Genomic DNA, 20,000 nt, shown 5'->3' on the forward strand with positions numbered 1-20,000 from the left:
TGGCTGAGGGAGTAGGGGTTCCGGTGGGCCCACAGGACCCATATTGGTCAGCCTTGGTGTCAAGAAATAACAAGGTTTTGATTTGACAGCAACGATATAGATAATACATATGAGACTGTGTACTGCCCTATGTCCTGACAAAGCATTAAAACCAGTGTGTGTGTATGTGTGTGCGCTGTGTATGTGTGTGTGTGTGTGTGTGTGTGTGTGCGCTCCCTCTCCCCTCTCTGCCTCCCCCTCCTGGCACGGAGGCCCGGCTTGGCGCACTTAGGCCACGCCCCCTCCCACCTTTCTTTTCATTGGTCTCTACAAGCTGCGGCTCCCCGATCTCCAGGAAGAAACTCTTGTTTTTCTCGTACTCCTCGTCATCGATTATCCTTACTTTAATCGTTTTGCTGGAGAAGAAGAGGAAAGGAGAGAAGAGAGAGACACAGAGAGAGAAAGAGAGAGAGAGAGAGAGAAAAGAGAGAAGAGGAAAAGAGCAGTGAGGAACCCACAGGCCAGCCAGGGGGAAAAAGAGTGAAAGATCAAAAGGCATGCAGTCATGCACAAGCAGAGGAGGACAGGAGAGGAGAGACGGGAGGACGAGAGAAGAAAGGAGAAAAAACGAGGACATAAAAAGCCTCTGCGAGCGTGACACACATACACACTTGCACGCGCACAACCAATAATAACCCAATTTAAAAAGCACAATAGAAGTCAATGGCCATTTAGTACATAGTCCTGTATAACGACACTGCACACAATGTCCGGCACATGCCTAATCGTCCATGGACTCGCTGCTCAGGTCCTTCAAAAAACAGCATAAAGATCAACAGAACTGTCATAGAAACCACTCCATCACATCTCATTAAGGCTCAACGGTTCAACTGACGCGCAGTTCTGTGAAAAAGCTGAGACTATGCTTCCGTTTATTTAACTTTCTTGGCCATCAATTACAGGTTTTTTTCATTTTTCAGGTGATATTTCTGGGGAGACTATATATAAGAGGAAAGTCGGCGTTCAATAAGTGATCCAAAACTGGAATATAAAAAGTGTTCCTAAAATGATGTGTCAGTCATTATCGAACCAATTATTGACATTTAATGTTATGGTACCACTTTAAAATAAGACTACCTTCATAAAGGGTTCATGAATGGTTTAAAATGAGCTTATTAATGGTTATTAATTAGGTAATAAAACCTTGAAATCATTAATAAGCCTTTACAACACCACCGTGGCTCATTCATTTATACGGTCAAACCTCAGATCATGATGTCCACTGATCTTACTGTGTCATTCATCGGTCAGCATTAAACCTGTCAGCTTCATCACATATTCATATTCATCAGATATTACAGCTCACTTTTGCCCCTTTTATAAAGGGGTTATAACTGCTTGTGAATGCTTTATAAAGTGTTTATAGCCTAACTAATGACCATGGACAAACCCATTTTCAACCATTCATAAACCCTTTATAAGGGTAGTAAGTGTTTTAAAGTGGTATCGATGTTATTTTTCACAAATCTGCGTAACTTAGGTCTGGCTCTCACTCCCATCTTATCCAGAGGTGTCAGATGTGTTTAGATTTTGTTGTTTACTAATGTCATGAGCTCACTACTACACCAAAAAAGCTAACACGGCTACCAGCTAGTTGGAACCGTTCACTCAGCCTCATTCACATAGCGCTAAAAAGGGCGGAAAGTCGAAGTTAAATAAGTTTCCAATGGAATTCAAAAAGTGATTAAAAAATACAGAGAGACTGGGATTCCTAACAACCACCTGCAAGACGTGGTAGACCACCAAATCGGACCCTGTCAGATAAACAGTATTTAAAACTTTCATCTTGTCTGGACAATAAACTGGACACCCCAGAGCCTCAATATTAGATTTAGAACCATTTTTGCCAACTGTGATTCCACACTGTGGAATTAGAGCTCTGCATTTAATCCATCCGTGCAGTGAAACACCCACATACATACACACTAGTGAGCACACACACTAGGGGGCAGTGACCACACATGCCCGGAGCGGTGGGCAGCCCTATCCACAGTGCCCAGGGAGCAATTGGGGGTTAGGCGTCTTGCTCAAGGGCATTCAGTCATGAACCGTCAGCCGAGGGGACGGAACCAGCAACCTTCCAGTCACTGGGCCGGTTCCCTAACCTCCAGCCCACGACTGCCCCCAAAATGTATCAATATTATTGAATAAGTTTGGTCACTTTGATCGTAAGAATCAGAAAATGCAACCAACTTCGATGACTGAACTTCATAAAAACATCCCTGCAGATTTCTTTGAGGAAGTGAAAGCAAGTCTCCTGAAAGGAATGGAAGCTATAATGAAGGTGGACAAAGGGTGGACAGGCTGAACGCTGAAAAAAATATGCATATTTGTTTTTGAGGTAAATTTTGGTCAATTATGGGTTTTTTTTTGCTGAAAAGTGAATAACTTTTACTTGAAAACGGCTATTTTGCCTGCATACGTTCACATACCATACATCTTTATTGTGATATCTGAAGGCTATGGTCAAAAGTGTGGAACATCACATGCAAGTGTTACGAGCTAATGCACAACTATCCAAGGCCGGATCGTAAACCATGGCCTTCAAACTAAGTTGCATTTAGGCAATGACGTCTGAACTCTTCTGAGAGTGGGCACATCCAGCATAATGCCAATGTGATCTGGCCATTTCAATTAGCCACGTTAGCTCGTTTAGTGAGGAGTCCATCACAAGATGCTACTGCTATAAACAACAAGTAATAAGGTCCCGACGAGCTGTGATTCACTGGTAACCCTGCTAGCATTTCAGGACAATTCTGCACTTTATTTCTGCTGCTTTAACAGCAAGCTACCTTAGCCTGCATGCTCTGCTGCTATAGAGTAACTGGGCCCAGAGCACCGACCTCTGACGTCTACTGAGAGAGGCTATGCAGGAAACCCAGCTAGCTGTCCCCTACCAGCTGTTATCCACTGGTAGCCACATTAGCTTTCAGAATCTGCACACATGACGCATTTCGCCGCTGCCCTCTGAGCTCAAAGTGCGGATTGGAAGCAGTTTATTTCTGCAAATGTCAAGCAAATGTCAAACAAGACTCCTATTCTCCAGATGTTGTAGTTGTAAAAAGCTCGGGTGATGAGTCCGTCCCGTCTGAGTCATTCGCAGCTTTCGTTTACACTTTCTGACTCTTTTTCCACACCGCCGCCGTAAAACTCGCACACTGCCAAACTTCAGCTGCAGGCCCACGGTAATCGATTTCCATTTGTTCTCAATGCAGCGGACGAGAAATAGAGATTAAAGAAGCCAAAAAAGTAAGATGGGTGAGTGAAGGAGAGGGGCCAAGAAAAGAAGTGTGAGTAAGACCGAGAGACCAAGATAAACAGAAAAATGAGGGAAAGAAAGTAAGGAGGCCAGCCATAAGTACTAATGGGATAGGATTAGTTTCAGATCGGGATGTAAGTTAATGCAATTATGACCACATGATGTCTGGTATGTTTATAACTAATTGGGATAAGGAATACACCATGTGACCGAAAGCATGTGGAACCCCCTCCTTAATGTTGAATTCAGGTGCTTCAGCCGCACCCGTTCCTAACAGGTGTATCAAATCAAGCACATAGCCGTGCAGTCTTCTCTGGCTGACGAACAGGTTGTAGTGACTTTAAACGTGGCACTGTCGTGGGATGCCACCTTTACCACAAGCCAGTTTGTGGAATTTCTGCCCTGCTAGATCTGCCGTAGACAACTGTAAGTAGTATAACTGAAATAGAAGCATTTACGATCAACAACAGCTCAGCCACAAAGCAGTAGATGATGTAAACTTACAAAGCAGGGCCGCAGAGTGCCGAAGCATGTAGCCCTGCAAGCAACATCAGCACAAGAACTGGGCCTAAGGAGCTTCATGAAATGGGATTCCACAGCTGAGCAGCTGCACACAAGCCTAAAGTCACTATGTGCAATGCCAAGTGTCGGCTGGAGTGGTGTGAAGCATGCCACCACTGGACTCTGGAGCAGTGGGAACGTGTTCTCAGGAGTGATGAATCATGCTTCCCTATCTGGCAGCTGGATGGACAAATCTGGGTTTGGCAGATGCCAGGAGAATGCTATGTCCCGGAATACATAGGGCCAACAGTAGAGTTTGGTGGAGGAGGGATAATGGGCTGGGCCCCTTAGTTCCAGTCAAGCGTGATGTTAATGCTACAGCTTAAAAGACATTTTAAGCAATTATGTGCTTCCAAATTTGTAGCAAGAATTTGGAGAAGGCCCTTTCCTGTTCCAGCATGACTGAGCCCCGTTGCACAAAGAGAGATCCGTAAAGACATGGTTTGACGAGTTTGGTGTGGAGGAACTCCAGCCGCCTGCACACAGCCCTGATCTCAACCCCACTGAACACGTGTGGGAGGAACTGGAATGCGGGTTGTGAGCCAGTCCGACTCATCTGACATCCGTGTCTGACAAATGCTCTTCTGACTGAATGGGCACAAGTTTTCAGACACACTCCAAAAAAGTGTGGGAAGCCTTCCTAGAAAACTAGATGCTGCTTTAGCTGCAAAGGGCCACAGTTTAAAGCCCATGGCTTTGAAATGGGACGTCCAACAAGCTCATATAGTTGTGATGGTCGGGTGTCCGCATACTTTATGGTCGTGCTGTGTATCTAAGCTACCATGACGTTATTCTTTGAATGTAGGTCAAGTGAAGACTGGGTCAGTCAAACACACTCATCAATAAGTTATGTGTCTGTTTTTGGACGATGGAGTGTTTATATGAGCAGTGTCTCCGTGTGTGTGTGTGTGTGTGAGGTGTGTGGTGTCACAGTACAGATGTTTTACTGTCTTCTCAAGTGGATCCCTCAACTGACATCCAAGCTTCTGGCCTATAAGTGGATGCATCCGTCTCTCTCTCTCTCTCTCTCTTTGTCCTTCCCTTTCTCACTCACTCTGAATGAAATGCCACTTTTACATGAGTGACAATGGATGCAGAAGCCAGTTGAAGATCCAAAGCTATTTCACATGTGCGTGCCCTGTGTGAGCATATGCTACCAATTAAAAGTTTGGAATAAATATTGCTCAATTATTACATATACAGTCAGGGACATGGGCAAAAAAAATTAATAATCCAAAAGTCTAAATCCAAATCCAAAAACTAATCCAAGAACTTTAAAATAATCTGAGCAAAGTAAAGGCCTATGTGTGGAATTTGTATTTTTAGTCGATATTTTTATTTATATATTTTTAAATCCTGCAGACGGCAGTCATGACCTGTTTAATTCAACACTGCACTGTCATTACAGTCGTGTCCCTCGCCAGATGTTGGCCACTTTGTGGCATATTGCTAAATCGTAAGCAGATGTAGGTGTCTAGAGTAATGGTGTATAGAGTTGCAAGCAATTTAAACAGTTTTAAAGTTAATGCTATAATATTAAAATGTCGCATATTTTAAATGTGACATTTTTTCAACCACCCTGTCTTCGGCACAGCATGTAGCTTCGCTGAGAGTGTGACACAACTGGTTACTGCACCCAATATCAGCAATCTGATTGGTTGCTTCTAGGCTCATTTGCATGAAGTTTATCCAGAAGAAGAGTGAGCAGGGTGTCTATCTATCTATCTATCTATCTATCTATCTATCTATCTATCTATCTGTCTACACACATGCACACATATCTATATATATATATAATGTAAACTATGCAAAAATTCACAAAAAATATATGTCAATTTTAAGTATTTCATCAACAACAAGAGGCTGACATGGCAAAAAAAGTTCCTGCTGCCTTTCTATCATCTGGAACCAGTCTGCCCATTCTCCTCTGACCTCTCACATCAAACAAGGCATTTTCGTCCACACAACTGACCGCTCACTGGATGTTTCCTCTTTTTCGGACCGTTCTCTGTAAACCCTGGAGATGGTTGTGTGTGAAAATCCCAGATCAGCAGTTTCTGAAATACTCAGACCAGCCCGTCTGGCACCAACAACCACGCCACGTTCAAAGCCCCTTAAATCCCCTTTCTTCTCGATTCTGATGCTCGGTCTGCACTTCAGCAAGTCGTCTTGACCACCTCTCCATGCCTAAATGCAGTGAGCTGCGGCCGTGTGATTGGCTGATTAGCTATTTGTGTTAACCAGCAATTGAACCTAATTGTACCTAATAAAGTGGCCGGTGAGTGTACTTTATTATATGTTATATATTATAGACTGTATTACATATACACAAGATAGTGTAGATGAGTAGGATGGCCCTGCCTTTTCCCATCACCACTCAACATGATGCTCACCAATGAGGGCTTCTGTTAGCTGGCATAACAGAGTTGGCCGTTAGTGTTCTCCTCCAAGCGTGTTGAGTCGTTCGATGAGGTGCGTTAGCAGCAGTTTGAGAAAATGAGGTGTCACTTGTCTCGGCTGGACTTCACCCTTCTAGCTTGGTAGCATCATGTGATAGAGGGTAACCTGTCTAATGGATGGGAATCGGACATGACTAAACGAGGGGGAAAGTCGGGTTAAATCCTCCACCTCAAAAGACATAAAACAAAAAATTCGACCTTGTTATTTTTTTAAAAGGTTATCTGGTGAGATGCTGGGCTAATGCTAGTGAGGGCACACGTCTACAGGCTTAAGTTAAGGTGCTTCCGGTCACTGTTTTTATACGTAGCCCAATCAGTAAATGTGTAGCTATTCAAGGGATTGAATTAATATGAATATGAATAATATATAAAATATTACCGAATGAATCGAATTCGAGTGAACGAATCTTTTCAGTGAATAATTTGATCCAGTACACCTTTAAAAAGAGCCGTAAAACCCATCAGCACAAGCGATGTGCTCCTCGCAGTTTACTGTGTAAAACTAAATCCGCCCCACTTTCAGCCTGACCAAAAATACAGTACTGAAAAGCACTGTAACACACACACACACACACACACACACACACACACACAAACATACAAACGCCTACACACGCACCCGCCCCCAGTGAGGGGAGTAAGTCCTGACAGTGTGGAGGAGGAGAGGGCATGCGAGGCTGAAGCTGCTGTAGAAAACTGCACTGCAGCACTGTGGAACTGTTACGCCTCACAGGCCCTTATGATGCATTATGCATATTCACCCTGCCTGTAATGAGCGCTCAACTACACACCCCGGCACATGCGGCTCACTGTAAGATGTGGAGCAGGGCACAGGTTGATCTGAAGCATGTGCGAGATTCGGATCGATGGAAAAAAAATATATATTGCTTTTGTTTTTCTGGCATTTTGCTTCATTTTAGTCAAAACATCATCAGATCTGAAAAAAGCAGGTGTGGTGCTTTTACAGTGCTGGATGCGCAGCTGATCCTGAAGGAGGTAAACAGTCTTAAGCTCAATATTCCACTGCTTTTCAACCGTGAAACATATTTATAATAGCAGCCAAAGGGATAAAGAATTACATCTGAATATGAACTTGAAGTGCGACTATATCATGCAAATTACAGCTGTATACTAAAGTCTGAACACCCACGTCGCTGTTATTCTAAGTGAAGTGAAAATGAGTTAAATATGACAGATTTTTGGATGAGTTCTGTTTATTTACTAAGTTTAACATATTGGAAAAACATGAAATACAAACCGTGGCAGTATTTGTGCAGTAAAGGGAGACAGAAAACAGATTTCCTCACTTTAAAAGAGTCTGATACAGTATGTAAAGCCCGTCTATGAAAACTAAGCTGTAAAAACATCCCGTTTTGAAGGTCCAAGTCATTTTAGGCTGTTTGTTTTGATCCATTCACTATGAATTTTTCACACAATGTAAAGGCCGACATGCTTTTTCAAATTATGTCAAAAACTGAAAAATGACAAAAACGGAGAAGCGAGATTTTGTCCCGACAGCAGCGAAAAGATTCATCATAGTGTTTCATCCTGGACTGCTTTCTGAATCAGGCACGACACAAGGCAGCCAGTCAATAAGCAGAAATCAAATCATGGAATTATGTTCAAACATCACACACACACACACACACACACACACACACACACACACACACACATATTGATTGTGTGTTTGTCTGAAACCAAATCTAGACTGCAGTGAAATAAAGAGAGAGAGAGAGAGAGAGTCGAGAAAAAGAGAGAGAGCAAGGAGAGAGTGATTAAGAAGGAGAGAGAGAGAGAGAGAGAGAGAGAGAGAGAGAGAGAGAGAGAGCAGGGAGAGAGTGATTAAGAAGGAGAGAGAGAGAGAGAGAGAGAGAGAGAGAGAGAGAGAGAGAGAGAGAGCAGGGAGAGAGTGATTAAGAAGGAGAGAGAGAGAGAGAGAGAGAGAGAGAGAGAGAGAGAGAGAGAGAGAGAGAGAGCAGGGAGAGAGTGATTAAGAATGAGAGAGAGAGAGAGAGAGAGAGAGAGAGAGAGAGAGCAGGGAGAGAGTGATTAAGAAGGAGAGAGAGTGAGAGAGAGAGAGCGCAAGTAAGAGAGAGCGATGTAGGGCAGGCAATGTCAATAGGGGGAAGAGTGTGTGACAGACAAGAGAGTGAACAATTAGAGGAGATACACACACACACACACACACACACACACACACACACACTGCGCTGATCACTGAACAGGTCAATCAACACAAATGCTTCACTAGACCTGCAAATTAATTCAGCCATCCAATAATCATCAAATCAAAAGACATCTGTGGCAGTCAATGTCTGAGTGTGTGTGTGTGTGTGTGTGTGTGTGTGTGTGTGTGTGTGTGTGTGGACGCTTACAGGCCGAGACTGAGAGAACAGACACTGAGGACAGCCAGGGACGCTGGCTGGGCCTATTAAGATCCAGGACTCAGTTCAGTTCATTGTAGAATGTTTTTAATGACTATCTTTAAAAAGATGGTTCTTTAAGGGTTCTTTAGCAAAGAAAATGGCTCTATGTAGAACCATGAACAGTCAATGAAACCTCTGCATGATTAACAGGCTCTTTGCATCAGGAAACGTTCTTCAGATTGACGGAGAAATTGCTGTAGATGGTTCTATATAGAACCTTTTTTGAAAATAAGTCTACAGTACTGTGTGAAAGTCTGAGGCACCCAAGACACAAAATTTCTATTTATTTGTGTAGTTTGTGTTTATTTGCTGAGAAAAGTGTTAATATTTGAATAAACACAATTTATAGAAAATGAATAATTATATGTATATATAAAATAAATAGTGATTTTCTGGATGTTGGTGTGTTTGTTTACCCATCTCCAAGCCTCTCCTCGAGGAAGCCCAGTATTATATGTAGTTAAAAAGCAGCTCCTGGTTTGACCAATCAGAGCTCAGTAAATTGAGCTCATGATGTCATTGATGATATTAACGAGTCTCTGTGGCGGCTGTGAAGGTGTCAAGGAAAAATATGGACCCAAGAAATTCTTGTTACTTTTTATTGTTTTTATGTTTATTTGAATTATGAATACGACTTTATTCTAATGTATACTGTGATAACAGCTAATGGTGCTAACAAACATTAGAAGTCAATAGTCACCCAAACCACTTGGCTTTAGATGATGTTGCTAAGGTACGTGAACTTGTAATAAATTACCAATAATTTGGCAAATTATCCTTAGATATGTTTGTTATACATTTCAGAAAATAAATGTAGAACTACAATATCATTTGCATAACAACCGACTTTCTGGCTCCATTCAGTGTGGAAACTACGGGACGTAGTGCAGGGCCTTGCTGTAAAACGTCACTGCAGGTTGACAGCAGTTGCACAGTAAGGCCTACTAACTGCATAGTGAGTAACACTAAGCCCACGACAATGCGCCTCTATTTCTTTGTGCAAAAGAAGCAAAAAAATCTATGCAAAGTCTGTGAAGCAGCCCTTGGTGGTCCTTGGACCTATACCAAGGGTGGGGTAGTGGTCTGCAGTGGACCTGTGATGGCGCTCTGTCAATGTGATGGCGCTGACTTAACAGTAAAAAAAAAGAAAAAGAAATTGTTTTCAGCCAGTTAACGACATTAACATTAAGCCCCTCAGTAACAGCGCACAAAGGCAGCTTCGTCAGTTTTTTTGCCCTTTGTCTCTAGAAACACCTGACCTTTCCATTGTCCAGTGGCGCCAATATTCTGCTGATTCATGTCCACTGATACACATCACGTATTGCAAGAGTCGACCCCCACAAATCACTGTGTTGAAAATTTCCCCAAAATGACATTTTTAAGCAAAAATGTTGAGTTTTGTTTTCCTGTGGGCTTCAGGTTTTCTAGTGATAATCTGGTGGGCCTCAAGGAGCAAATCGCTGCTGTCAGAACAAAACCTCATATTTCATTTTTGTTGTTTTTCAGTTTTTGACATAATTTGAAAATGCCTGTTGTGCTTTACATTGTATGTAAATTTCATGACGAACAGACCAAAAGAAACGTCCCAAAATGACTTGGAAAAACGTCTGGTTCCATTGACTTCCATTAAAAGTAAAGCCGTTTTTTCCTTCTCCTGTAAAGTTACCATTTTGGAGATACGAGGTTTTATTCTGACAGCAGCGATATGAACGTCTGTTCTATACCACTGTGTTTGTTAGCACTGTTAGCCTGACAGCTCCAGTTCTAAGCTAGAGAAGCGAAATTTGGACCTCAACCATGTCTCGGCTGATGGACTGCTTTTGATTTTTCATTGAACTGTTTCTTTAGTCACGTAGCAGTGACTGCTGTCCTGAGCATAACAGCCCAACTCGATCCCTCCTTTCGGAATCTCAGTTGAACTGGATGCAGTACGGCTGCATTCTGCTCGACGGCTCCGGCGTGTTCCGGCCCGTTTGCTCTGCGGTTCTGTTCTGCTCTTTCACAGACTTTTGGGTCAAGGTGATTTCAGGCGGAATCAAACACTTCCACTTTTGCGTGACACAATTTTCCGCAAGTTCGCCGTCGTCACGGGAGACGAGAATGACAAGGAGACCCAATTTCAATTACTCACACGCGAATCCGTCTAACTTCGCTCCAACTGTCTACATTCTTTCATCTCTCTGCCTGCACCCTATATTACTCTATCTCCTCTCTCTCCCTCTCTCTAGGGTACGTTCTGACAGGAAGGGTTTAAGTGAGTAAATTAATTAGAGTAATTGTAACAGGTTTCCCTGGAGATTAAAGTGAGCGTATATGTGTGTGTGTGTGTGTCAGTACGTAGGGCCATGTGTGTGTTGCTATGTGTTGCTGTGTAAGTTTGTATAATTGAATTGGTGCTCCTTATACCATTTAAACTCACTGTTGATAATGGCTCATTAATATTCATGAGCTGCCTTTAGATGCTCACTGATTATGCATGAGCTGCGGCAGTTCCTGGTGGGGCCTCGTCCCAATCTCAAGCTGGAAAAGAGCTCAGGACAGATGCAAAGTGATTTAGACCTAAGTGATCCTACACTGTGAAAAGTTTCACAGTAAAATTACAGTAAATTATTGCCAGCAATGCCATATAAATACAGCACTTTGCTGCATCTCTCAATACAGTTTGTTACTTTTTGCTTTTTCTGCACTCTTGTATTCCTAACATATGGCTTATATGCGGTCCAATGTGCACCCATAGCTGTCTGGGGACCACCAGTTTTGCTATGTTATGTATACAGCATATAAAAATGTACAAATGTAAATTGTTTCATGTTTACAGTTGCACAGTCTTGTTTTGGGGGATCTGGTGTAAATGTGTAACTGCACACTACGTGAACATTTTGTAGCGTGGACTGTGATTCAGACCCTTTCCTCAGGTGGATGAATCTGATTGCGAGTGCCCTGAAAGACAATTCAACGAGGACTCAGTCAGTCAGTGGGTTTATCTACAGTGAATTATCTACTATTCTCATGAAAACTTCTTCAGTATAGTTTAGAGACCTAAACACTGAACCGGAAGCTACTTTTTGAAGCTGTGTGGTTGGAGGTAACACGTAAAGATGTATAACGTGGTTACGTCCAAAAAACCTCTGACCCGACGCCTCTGACTTTTAAACGATTACTTTACAGGTCGACTTGCAGCAGCGCACACATCATATAACAGCCTGCTTTTTCCTCCTGACTCAGCAACGCCACTTCTTTCATTTTTACCAAAAATCACTCACAGCTCAGCTTTAACAGCGCGATCACGCTACTTTCACAACAGCGCAGGACTGTTTAACAAAGCACATTACAGCTGTTATCAGTTGCTGCAGACATTTTAGCACAGCAGGCCAGTGCCTCCTAAACAATCTGCTCTTCTGGTGTACAATAAATACAGTGGGGTCCAAATGTCTCCGACCACCCTGAAAATCTGGGATATTTTTAATTAAAACCTCAAAAAAATTTTCCTTGAAAAGTGTAAAACAAAGGACCATGTTAAGGTCAGATTTTTGGTTTTGACCACTCTAAGGTGGATGTAATCTACTCATCAGAGGCTTATGGAGTCCATGCAATCTCAAGCACATGCAAAAGGGCATCTAAAAAAGCCTGAAATTCATGTTCATGACTCTACTTTTCATGCAAAACAGTTATGCCGATATAATATGAATATAATTTGTATTGTGAAATCTTGCATGGAATTAGAAAGGAATTCAAATAGAGGCATTTTCACTAGTGGCCTCAGATGTTTGGACCCCACTGTGCATCATCAAACAGCTGTGGATATTTCTTTTTAAAGTAAATATCTAGAAATATCATTGCAATATTGGTGAGTTTTCTTTAACCATGCTACATAACAGGACAACCATAGACTTCCATTGATTTTTGTGTTACTGCAGCTAAATAACAGTACACCTAAACCTAAACCTAACCCAAATCCAGAAGGCAATTCTTCTGCTCTTTTACTTTCAATGAAAAAGTAATTGAGGTGAAAACAACAGCAAAATGTACTCATTTGAGTGAAAATTTCATATAGTCCTATCATAGTGAGGACATGGGGTGCTTACAAGTATAGCAATACAACACACACACACACACACACACACACACACACACACACACACACACACACACACACACACACCGTCCTCTTCCTGTTTCCATCCAAGGGAGAGGTTTACATCAAGGGCTGCTGCAACTGCAGAGAGCAGATACTCTTTATAAATCACTTGCAGAACAAAAGCTGTATGTGTGTGTGTGTGTGTGTGTGTGTGTGTGAGAGCATGAGTGTATGTGTGTTTACTGGCCTCTCCATTCAGTCCAACTGTCCGAGGACAAAACAGCACATTCACATCCGCTAAAGCAACAAAAGGAAAACACACAAAGACCCCGGATACAAGAGAAAGTCGGAGAGGCCAAGAGGAGGAGGAGGAGGAGCAGACTGGCCAGAGAGAGATCGAGGGCTGGAAAAGTTCCCCCAAAACCATGTTCTACTAGTTCCCCGCAGTGTAGTTGAGCATGTGTGTGGGGAACACATCACACGCAGTAAAAATAAACAGGGAACAACAGTCCCACTGCCTGGCGATACTTGGCCTGGCTAGCTGGTTTTGCTTGTGTTATCAACCACTCTGCAGTCTTGGGCCCAGTCCCATGTCTTGTTTTTACCCCTACCCCTTGTTTTCAAGTGTCACCCTGACCCCCTGGAACTGAGGTACAAGGGGTAGAGGTTGAAATCTTGCCCTACGAAATGGGACCCTCAAATAAAAAACAACACTACTTCATTATCAGCTACTGCCGCTGCTCTGTAGGCGACCCTGCCCGTCTGCAGTGACAGCAGAGGAGGGGAAAGTTCAGCTCCTCACTGCTGTGCTGTAGTTACATTTAGGGATCAGACGCCTTCAAAGAGGGGGGCAATTATTTATTATCACCCCCCCTCAATTCTTCAGTGATATGAAGCTGAAGTCAGAGATTCTCCAGATTCTTGTTAGAATTTTCCCGTTCCACCTTAAATGGAGCAGCAGTTACATTCTGGCGCTTCAGGCGTCAGAACTGCTGGACTATTTAAGGTGGAACGGGAAAGTTAGCTAGATAGCTATGAGACGTTAGCACAGCATTAGTGATTTTTTATGCTTGTTGAGAAAAAAAACGACCAAAATCCACTGAAACCACATTAAACTAAGATAAAACGGTGGTGATCTGGAGTCTCTGAGAAACCTCCGTCTGGAGGGTCATGTAGCCCCAACACTTCACCCCACCCCTCTATCTCAACAATAACAGAGGGTTAAGGGCTCCGTGGTAGGGGCGAGGGGTGAAATGGGACTGGGATTTGCTCTGCTGGTTAGATAGTTTGCTGTTCAGGACATGTGAAGTTCATTCCTGTGAAATTTTTGATTAGGGTGACCGCATGCGGATCATTTCAGGACACGGGTTTACTCACAATTAGTGACAGATTTCTTAGAACAGTGTTAAAACACCAGGGACCACTGACATATGAGTGTGTGTGTGTGTGTGTGTGGGGGGGGGGGCGGGGGGGGGAAGAATTATTGTCTAATAATTTTGTCTAAATTATTAGACAAAATATTCCAAATATTGTGCAGATTTAAGACGTTTTCACTTGCCAAAATGCAATATTTTACAGTGCACTGTGTCCGATATTAAAGGAACAGCTTGTCCGAACAAGCTAATGTGGCTTGTAAGGATGCTAGTAGCCACCAGTTAGCACGATGTAATTTGCATAATAATAAATGCTGGCTATCCGCGTTCATTCGTTATTAGCAACCTTAGCATTTTTGACTGAGCTGTACTTTTAAAAGCTCCTTCATATGAAGCCTGTCTTTGTTGATACACTGGAGCCAATCTGTGGTGAGCCTTATTTGGCAAAAGACCTATTTCTGATTGTAGGACATCTACACTCACCAGCCACTTTATTAGTACTGCTAGTGAAAAGGTCGGATCCCCTTTTTCCTTCAGAACTGCCTTAATTCTTCGTGGCAGACTTTCAACAAGGTGTTGGAAACGTTCCTCAGAGATTCTGGTTGGTTATTTGAGTTCCTGCTGCCTTTCTATCATCTGGAACCAGTCTGGCCATTCTCCTCTGACCTCTCACATCAACAAGGCATTTTCGTCCACACAACTGACCGCTCACTGGATGTTTCCTCTTTTTCGGACCGTTCTCTGTGAACCCTGGAGATGGTTGAGCGTGAAAATCCCAGTAGATCAGCAGTTTCTGAAATACTCAGACCAGCCCGTCTGGCACCAACAACCACGCCACGTTCAAAGACCCTTAAATCCCCTTTCTTCCCCGTTCTGATGCTCGGGCTGCACTTCAGCAAGTTGTCTTGACCACCTCTACATGCCTGAATGCAGTGAGCTGTGGCCGTGTGATTGGCTGATTAGCTATTTGTTTTAATATAACGGGAGGAATAGGAAGTGGCCAGGCTCCTCATAAACCGGTTCTGGTGTCTCCCCATTCAAAGAGAGAGGAGTCTGGTCTTGACTGGAAATAGCTGCCATGGTGGTGTTTCCGAGATGTCCACCAGACCTTCCCATAAAGACGTTGCTACTGATCAGTCATGTCTCAGCAAGCACTTCAGCACAGACTCCAAGCCAGAAACGTCATACAGGGCGTGTGTCTGTTCAGCTGGCCATATCGCAGCCACCGTCGCGAACTCGTGTGCCGTCTAGCAGCACGAGTTCCCAAACAGCACGAACTCCTGAAGCGAGGTTCCAAGGTCTTCTGGCGAAAGCTGCGATGCATAACAGGCACAAGCCTCTGAAGGTGAAGGCTGAGATCCATATAGATGAGAGCGCTAATCATAAGGGCTCGTGGGCCAACGGAGCTGTTGGTTTTCTGACATGTTTAACACCAAAGCCCACACACGCTTACTCACTCTGCTCAAAATACACCGAATGTTAGGGTTTCAAAACGCAAACACACAGCGCTCAACGCTCTCGTTTACAGCCCCGCGTTGGGCTCCTCGTGCCCATATATGGCCATGTTTCTAAGTGCTGACCTCCTGACCTATCCGCATCTAAGGAGCCCACGTGCATCTCGGAGCGTCGCCGTGGCAACAGCAGGGTGCTCCCCACGCGCTCTAGCTCCCGAGAACACCGGGACCCTTTCCCACAATCCTCTGCTCTAGAGGAGGCAGTGTGTTTGTGTCTGTGCATTTAGGTCTTTGTGGGGACCAAATGTCCTCAGAATGATTAGATTATGATTATATAATACCGATGCCAATTTACTGATGCTGATACTGAAATCTTGAATATTCGTCGATACCAATAAAGGGCTGATATTTCTACTAAGCTTTAAAATCCGCCATTTGGCTCTTGATTTCAGACGCTATTGTTACCTTCCTATGGTACTACGTGATATATATTGCTGCTGTTGTGACAAAACCTTGTATCACCATTTTTGTTGTTTTTCAGTTTTTGACAAAAAAAATGCCTCGTGATTTCTACATTGTGTGCACATTTCATGATGAACGGACCAAAAGAAATGGCCCAAAATGATTTGGAATCTGGTTCCATTGACTTACATTAAAAGTAAAGAGTGTTTTTTGCTTCTTCTGTAAAGTTACCATTTTGAAGATTGAAGGTTTTGAAGGTTTTGTTCTTTTGGTCCATTCATTTCATGAAATTTACACACAATGTAAAGAGCACTAGGCATTTTATGCCAAAACTGAAAAATGACAAAAATGGAGATATGAGGTTGGAAAAATACATGCACCCAAAAAAATTACACAAAATTATATATATATATATATATATATATATATATATATATATATATATATATATATATATATATATATATATTATATCTAATGTTAATGTCTATTATGGGAACATTTTTCACATCCCCACAAGCTTCAAGAGGTTTTACAGAAGTCAGGATTGGGTCAGGTGGAGCACAAGAGAATTAAGCTACAACCATATTAAAACGTAAATACACCACAAAGACACAAATACAAACCAATGAAGTGTCATGAAAATATATGACATTGTGGGGACCTTCAACTGGTCCTCAGTTAGGAAACAAACTTTTTTCTATTAAAAAACACAAAACACTTTATTTATTTACTTATTTAGTTTACATGTTCTGCCAATTTTATTTTCTATTCATCAAGGTATTTTATCAGTCTCCTATTAGTATTTGTACTTGTGAGCAGAGAGACAAGGACGGTTCTTTAGGGAAAAGTGTGCAGGAAACCAAACAAAGAGCTGTTTTATATTAGTTTACACTGTACTACGTTGTCATTGTTGAATATGATAAAATAAAAAACAATGTTAAAAAAACATAAACAAATAAACAATAAACACTTTGGTTAGAGAAAGCAGAACAACAGAAAATGATCTGGTTGCTGAGGTTGAGGTTAGAGCTGGATCAGATGGAGCACAGCGGAATTTAGAGACACTTATGCCGAAGGCATGAGAAATACACAAGTGTGTGTGTTTATGTGTGTGTGTGTACGTTGGGGAGGTGGTACGTTGCAAATGTGTGGTAACTGCAGTGTGGATGAGGAGCAGGTAAGACGAGATGCAGGCCTGCAGTGTGTATGTGTGTGTGTGTGTGTGTGTGTGTGTGTGTGTGTGTGTGTGTGTGTGTGAGAGATGGGGGGCATGTGAGACAACTTAACACACAAGTAAATCTGTAGCTCGCGAATGCTGATGGGAATTTAATCCAAGTGGAAATCGACTGACAACTTAAACCACGGACATACCATGAGATACACACCCACACACACTCTTCCAGAAACTCTGAAGCCCTGCCGTTCCACAAGCTGTCTCTTCCAGGAAAGGAAGAGTGGCGAAGGCGCTATTCCTCTCTCTTTCTCTCTCTTTCCTTCTCTCACTCTCTCTATCATGTTCTCTCTGTGGCTTGCTAGTACTCCTGTATTTCTCAGGTTACAGTCAGTTAAAAGGCAGCACATGCCTACACACACACACACACACACACACACACACACACACACACACACACACAAATAACAGGGCCTCAGCAGCTCCATATCAGCCAACAGGGAGACTCAGGTAACACACATGGTCGATCCCAAAGCAAATGATAGACATCAATACTGAAATTCTGGGTATCATGTGCAATACAAGGTTAGAAAAACCAGACAATCTGTGTACCACAGATGCAGAAGTACAAATCAGCCTTTATGTTACACTACACACTTGAAAATGGTGGTTCTTCAAGGGTTCTTTAATTAAGAAAATGGTTCTGTATAGAACCGTAAACGCTCAAAGAACCCTTTGCATGATTAAAGCAGTCTTTGCATCATGAAAGCCTTCTTCAGCTCGATGGAAAATGTGCACGGATGTGCTAGAAACGGTTCTATATGAAACCTATAGCACCCAAAAAGGTTCTCCTATTGTTACAAGCTTGACATCGTAAAAATAGAAGAACGCTTTAGGGTGCTATACAGAACCCTTCTCAAAATGATGCTATATAGAATCATCTACAGCACATTCTGCATCAGTCTGAAGAACCCTTTAATCATGCAAAGGGTTATTTGAGCGTTCATGGTTCTATACAGAGCTGTTTTCTTAACTAAGGAACCCTTGAAAAATCATCATTTAGGCAAACAATTCAGCGAACTAGAGCTGGACATACTGCTTCCAGAGCTAGTTTAAAAGGGGCCTGGTCACTGCCTATTTCACTCATTGTATCAAAATGCAAATATGACTGCGGTATGCTAGAGGGCGCCCACGAGCAAGTCCTTATGAGTGAAGGGAGCGAAAAGGCTAAAAATGAAAAACGGCTTCGTTGCTTAAGTATAAAACAAAAGAGGAAAACTAGACAACAAACGTGTCTTGGCTGTTAGATTAACCTAAGAGGGGAAGGGGAAAATTGTTATTTTTGGATATACATTATATTTCCAAAAGTATTCAGTCGTCTGCCTTCACACGCATATGAACTTGAGTGACTTCCTATTCTTAATCCATAGGGTTTAATATGATGTCGGCCCACCCTTTGCAGCTATAACAGCTTCAGCTCTTCTGGGAAGGCTTTCCACAAGGGTTAGGAGTATGTTTATGGGACTTTTTGACCGTTCTTCCAGAAGCCCATTTGTGAGGTCAGACACTGATGTTGGACAAGAAGGCCTGGCTCACAGTCTCCGCTCTAATTCATCCCAAAGGTGTTCTATCAGACATCAGGACTGCAGGCTGCTCCGCTGCTCTAGAGTCCAGTGGCGGCGCTTTACACCACTGCATTCCACGCTTTGCATTGCGCTTGGTGATGTAAGGCTTGGATGCAGCTGCTCGGCCATGGAAACCCATTCCATGAAGCTCTCTACGCTGTTCTTGAGCTGATCTGAAGGCCACATGAAGTTTGGAGGTCTGTAGTGGTTGACTCTGCAGAAAGTTGGTGACCTCTGCTCTCTATGCCCCTCAGCATCCGCTGACCCTGCTCTGTCATTTTACGTGGCCGACCACTTCGTGGCTGAGTTGCTGTCGTTCCCAATCGCTTACACTTTGTTATAATCCCACTGACAGTTGACTGTGGAATATTTAGTAGTGAGGAAATTTCACGACTGGACTTGTTACACAGGTGGCGTCCGATCACGGCACCACGCTGGAATTCTCTGAGCTCCTGAGAGCGACCCATTCTTTCACTAATGTCTGTAGAAGCAGTCTGCAGGCCTAGGGGCTCGGCTTTATACACCTGTGGCCCTGGAAGTGACTGGAACACCTGAATTCAATGATTTGGATGGGTGAGTGAATACTTTCGGCAATATAGTGTATTATTGCTTTAAACAGCCGTATCAGCAGAGCTTAACAGGAGACCTATTGAAAAGCAGGCCACGTGTTTTGTGTCTCACTTTAGTGAAATTACCACAGTGATGAAAGCACCACATCACCGGTGATGGCTGTGAAGCAGCGGGGGAGACAACTTTTTAGGGTGGAGACGAGAGAGTGAGGGCGCCGATGGTGAATTCCAATTGGCCCGTCATGGTGTGAAGCAGAAGAGCCATTCGATCTTTACTTAAAAAGGTTGAACCCACTCAGAAACAAGCCCTGGCTCCTGGAAACGAGAACTGGGGGTTCTGCCAAGTCATATGCTGCGATCACACTTGCAGCGATGTGACGCTGTAAAGTGGCTGGAAGTCATTCGTTTTCGAGGAGGGCTGGCAGTTTCTGGACAACTGGGCAGAGCTGATGTCACAACAAAGTCAAGCAAAGTTTAACTTAATGCCAATTAGGAGCGAAGCGATGCGGTGGTCTCGT

General features: G+C 43.0%; 1 protein-coding gene across 3 annotated transcripts in view; it reads right to left on the reverse strand.

Moving 5' to 3' along the window:
* Nucleotides 1-20,000, reverse strand: part of slc8a1b (solute carrier family 8 member 1b) — a 181,828-nt gene that overhangs the window by 55,171 nt on the left and 106,657 nt on the right. The window contains exon 3 of one of the 3 annotated variants that reach the window (XM_037541746.1): nt 289-395. The exons of the other annotated variants lie outside the window; for them this stretch is intronic. Within the exon in view, the coding sequence (XP_037397643.1) occupies nt 289-395 (107 nt within the window). The remainder of the gene's footprint in view (nt 1-288; nt 396-20,000) is intronic. 3 annotated transcript variants of the gene reach the window in all.

Source organism: Pygocentrus nattereri, chromosome 10 (assembly GCF_015220715.1).
Source record: "Pygocentrus nattereri isolate fPygNat1 chromosome 10, fPygNat1.pri, whole genome shotgun sequence".
Taxonomy (NCBI): Eukaryota; Metazoa; Chordata; class Actinopteri; order Characiformes; family Serrasalmidae; genus Pygocentrus; species Pygocentrus nattereri.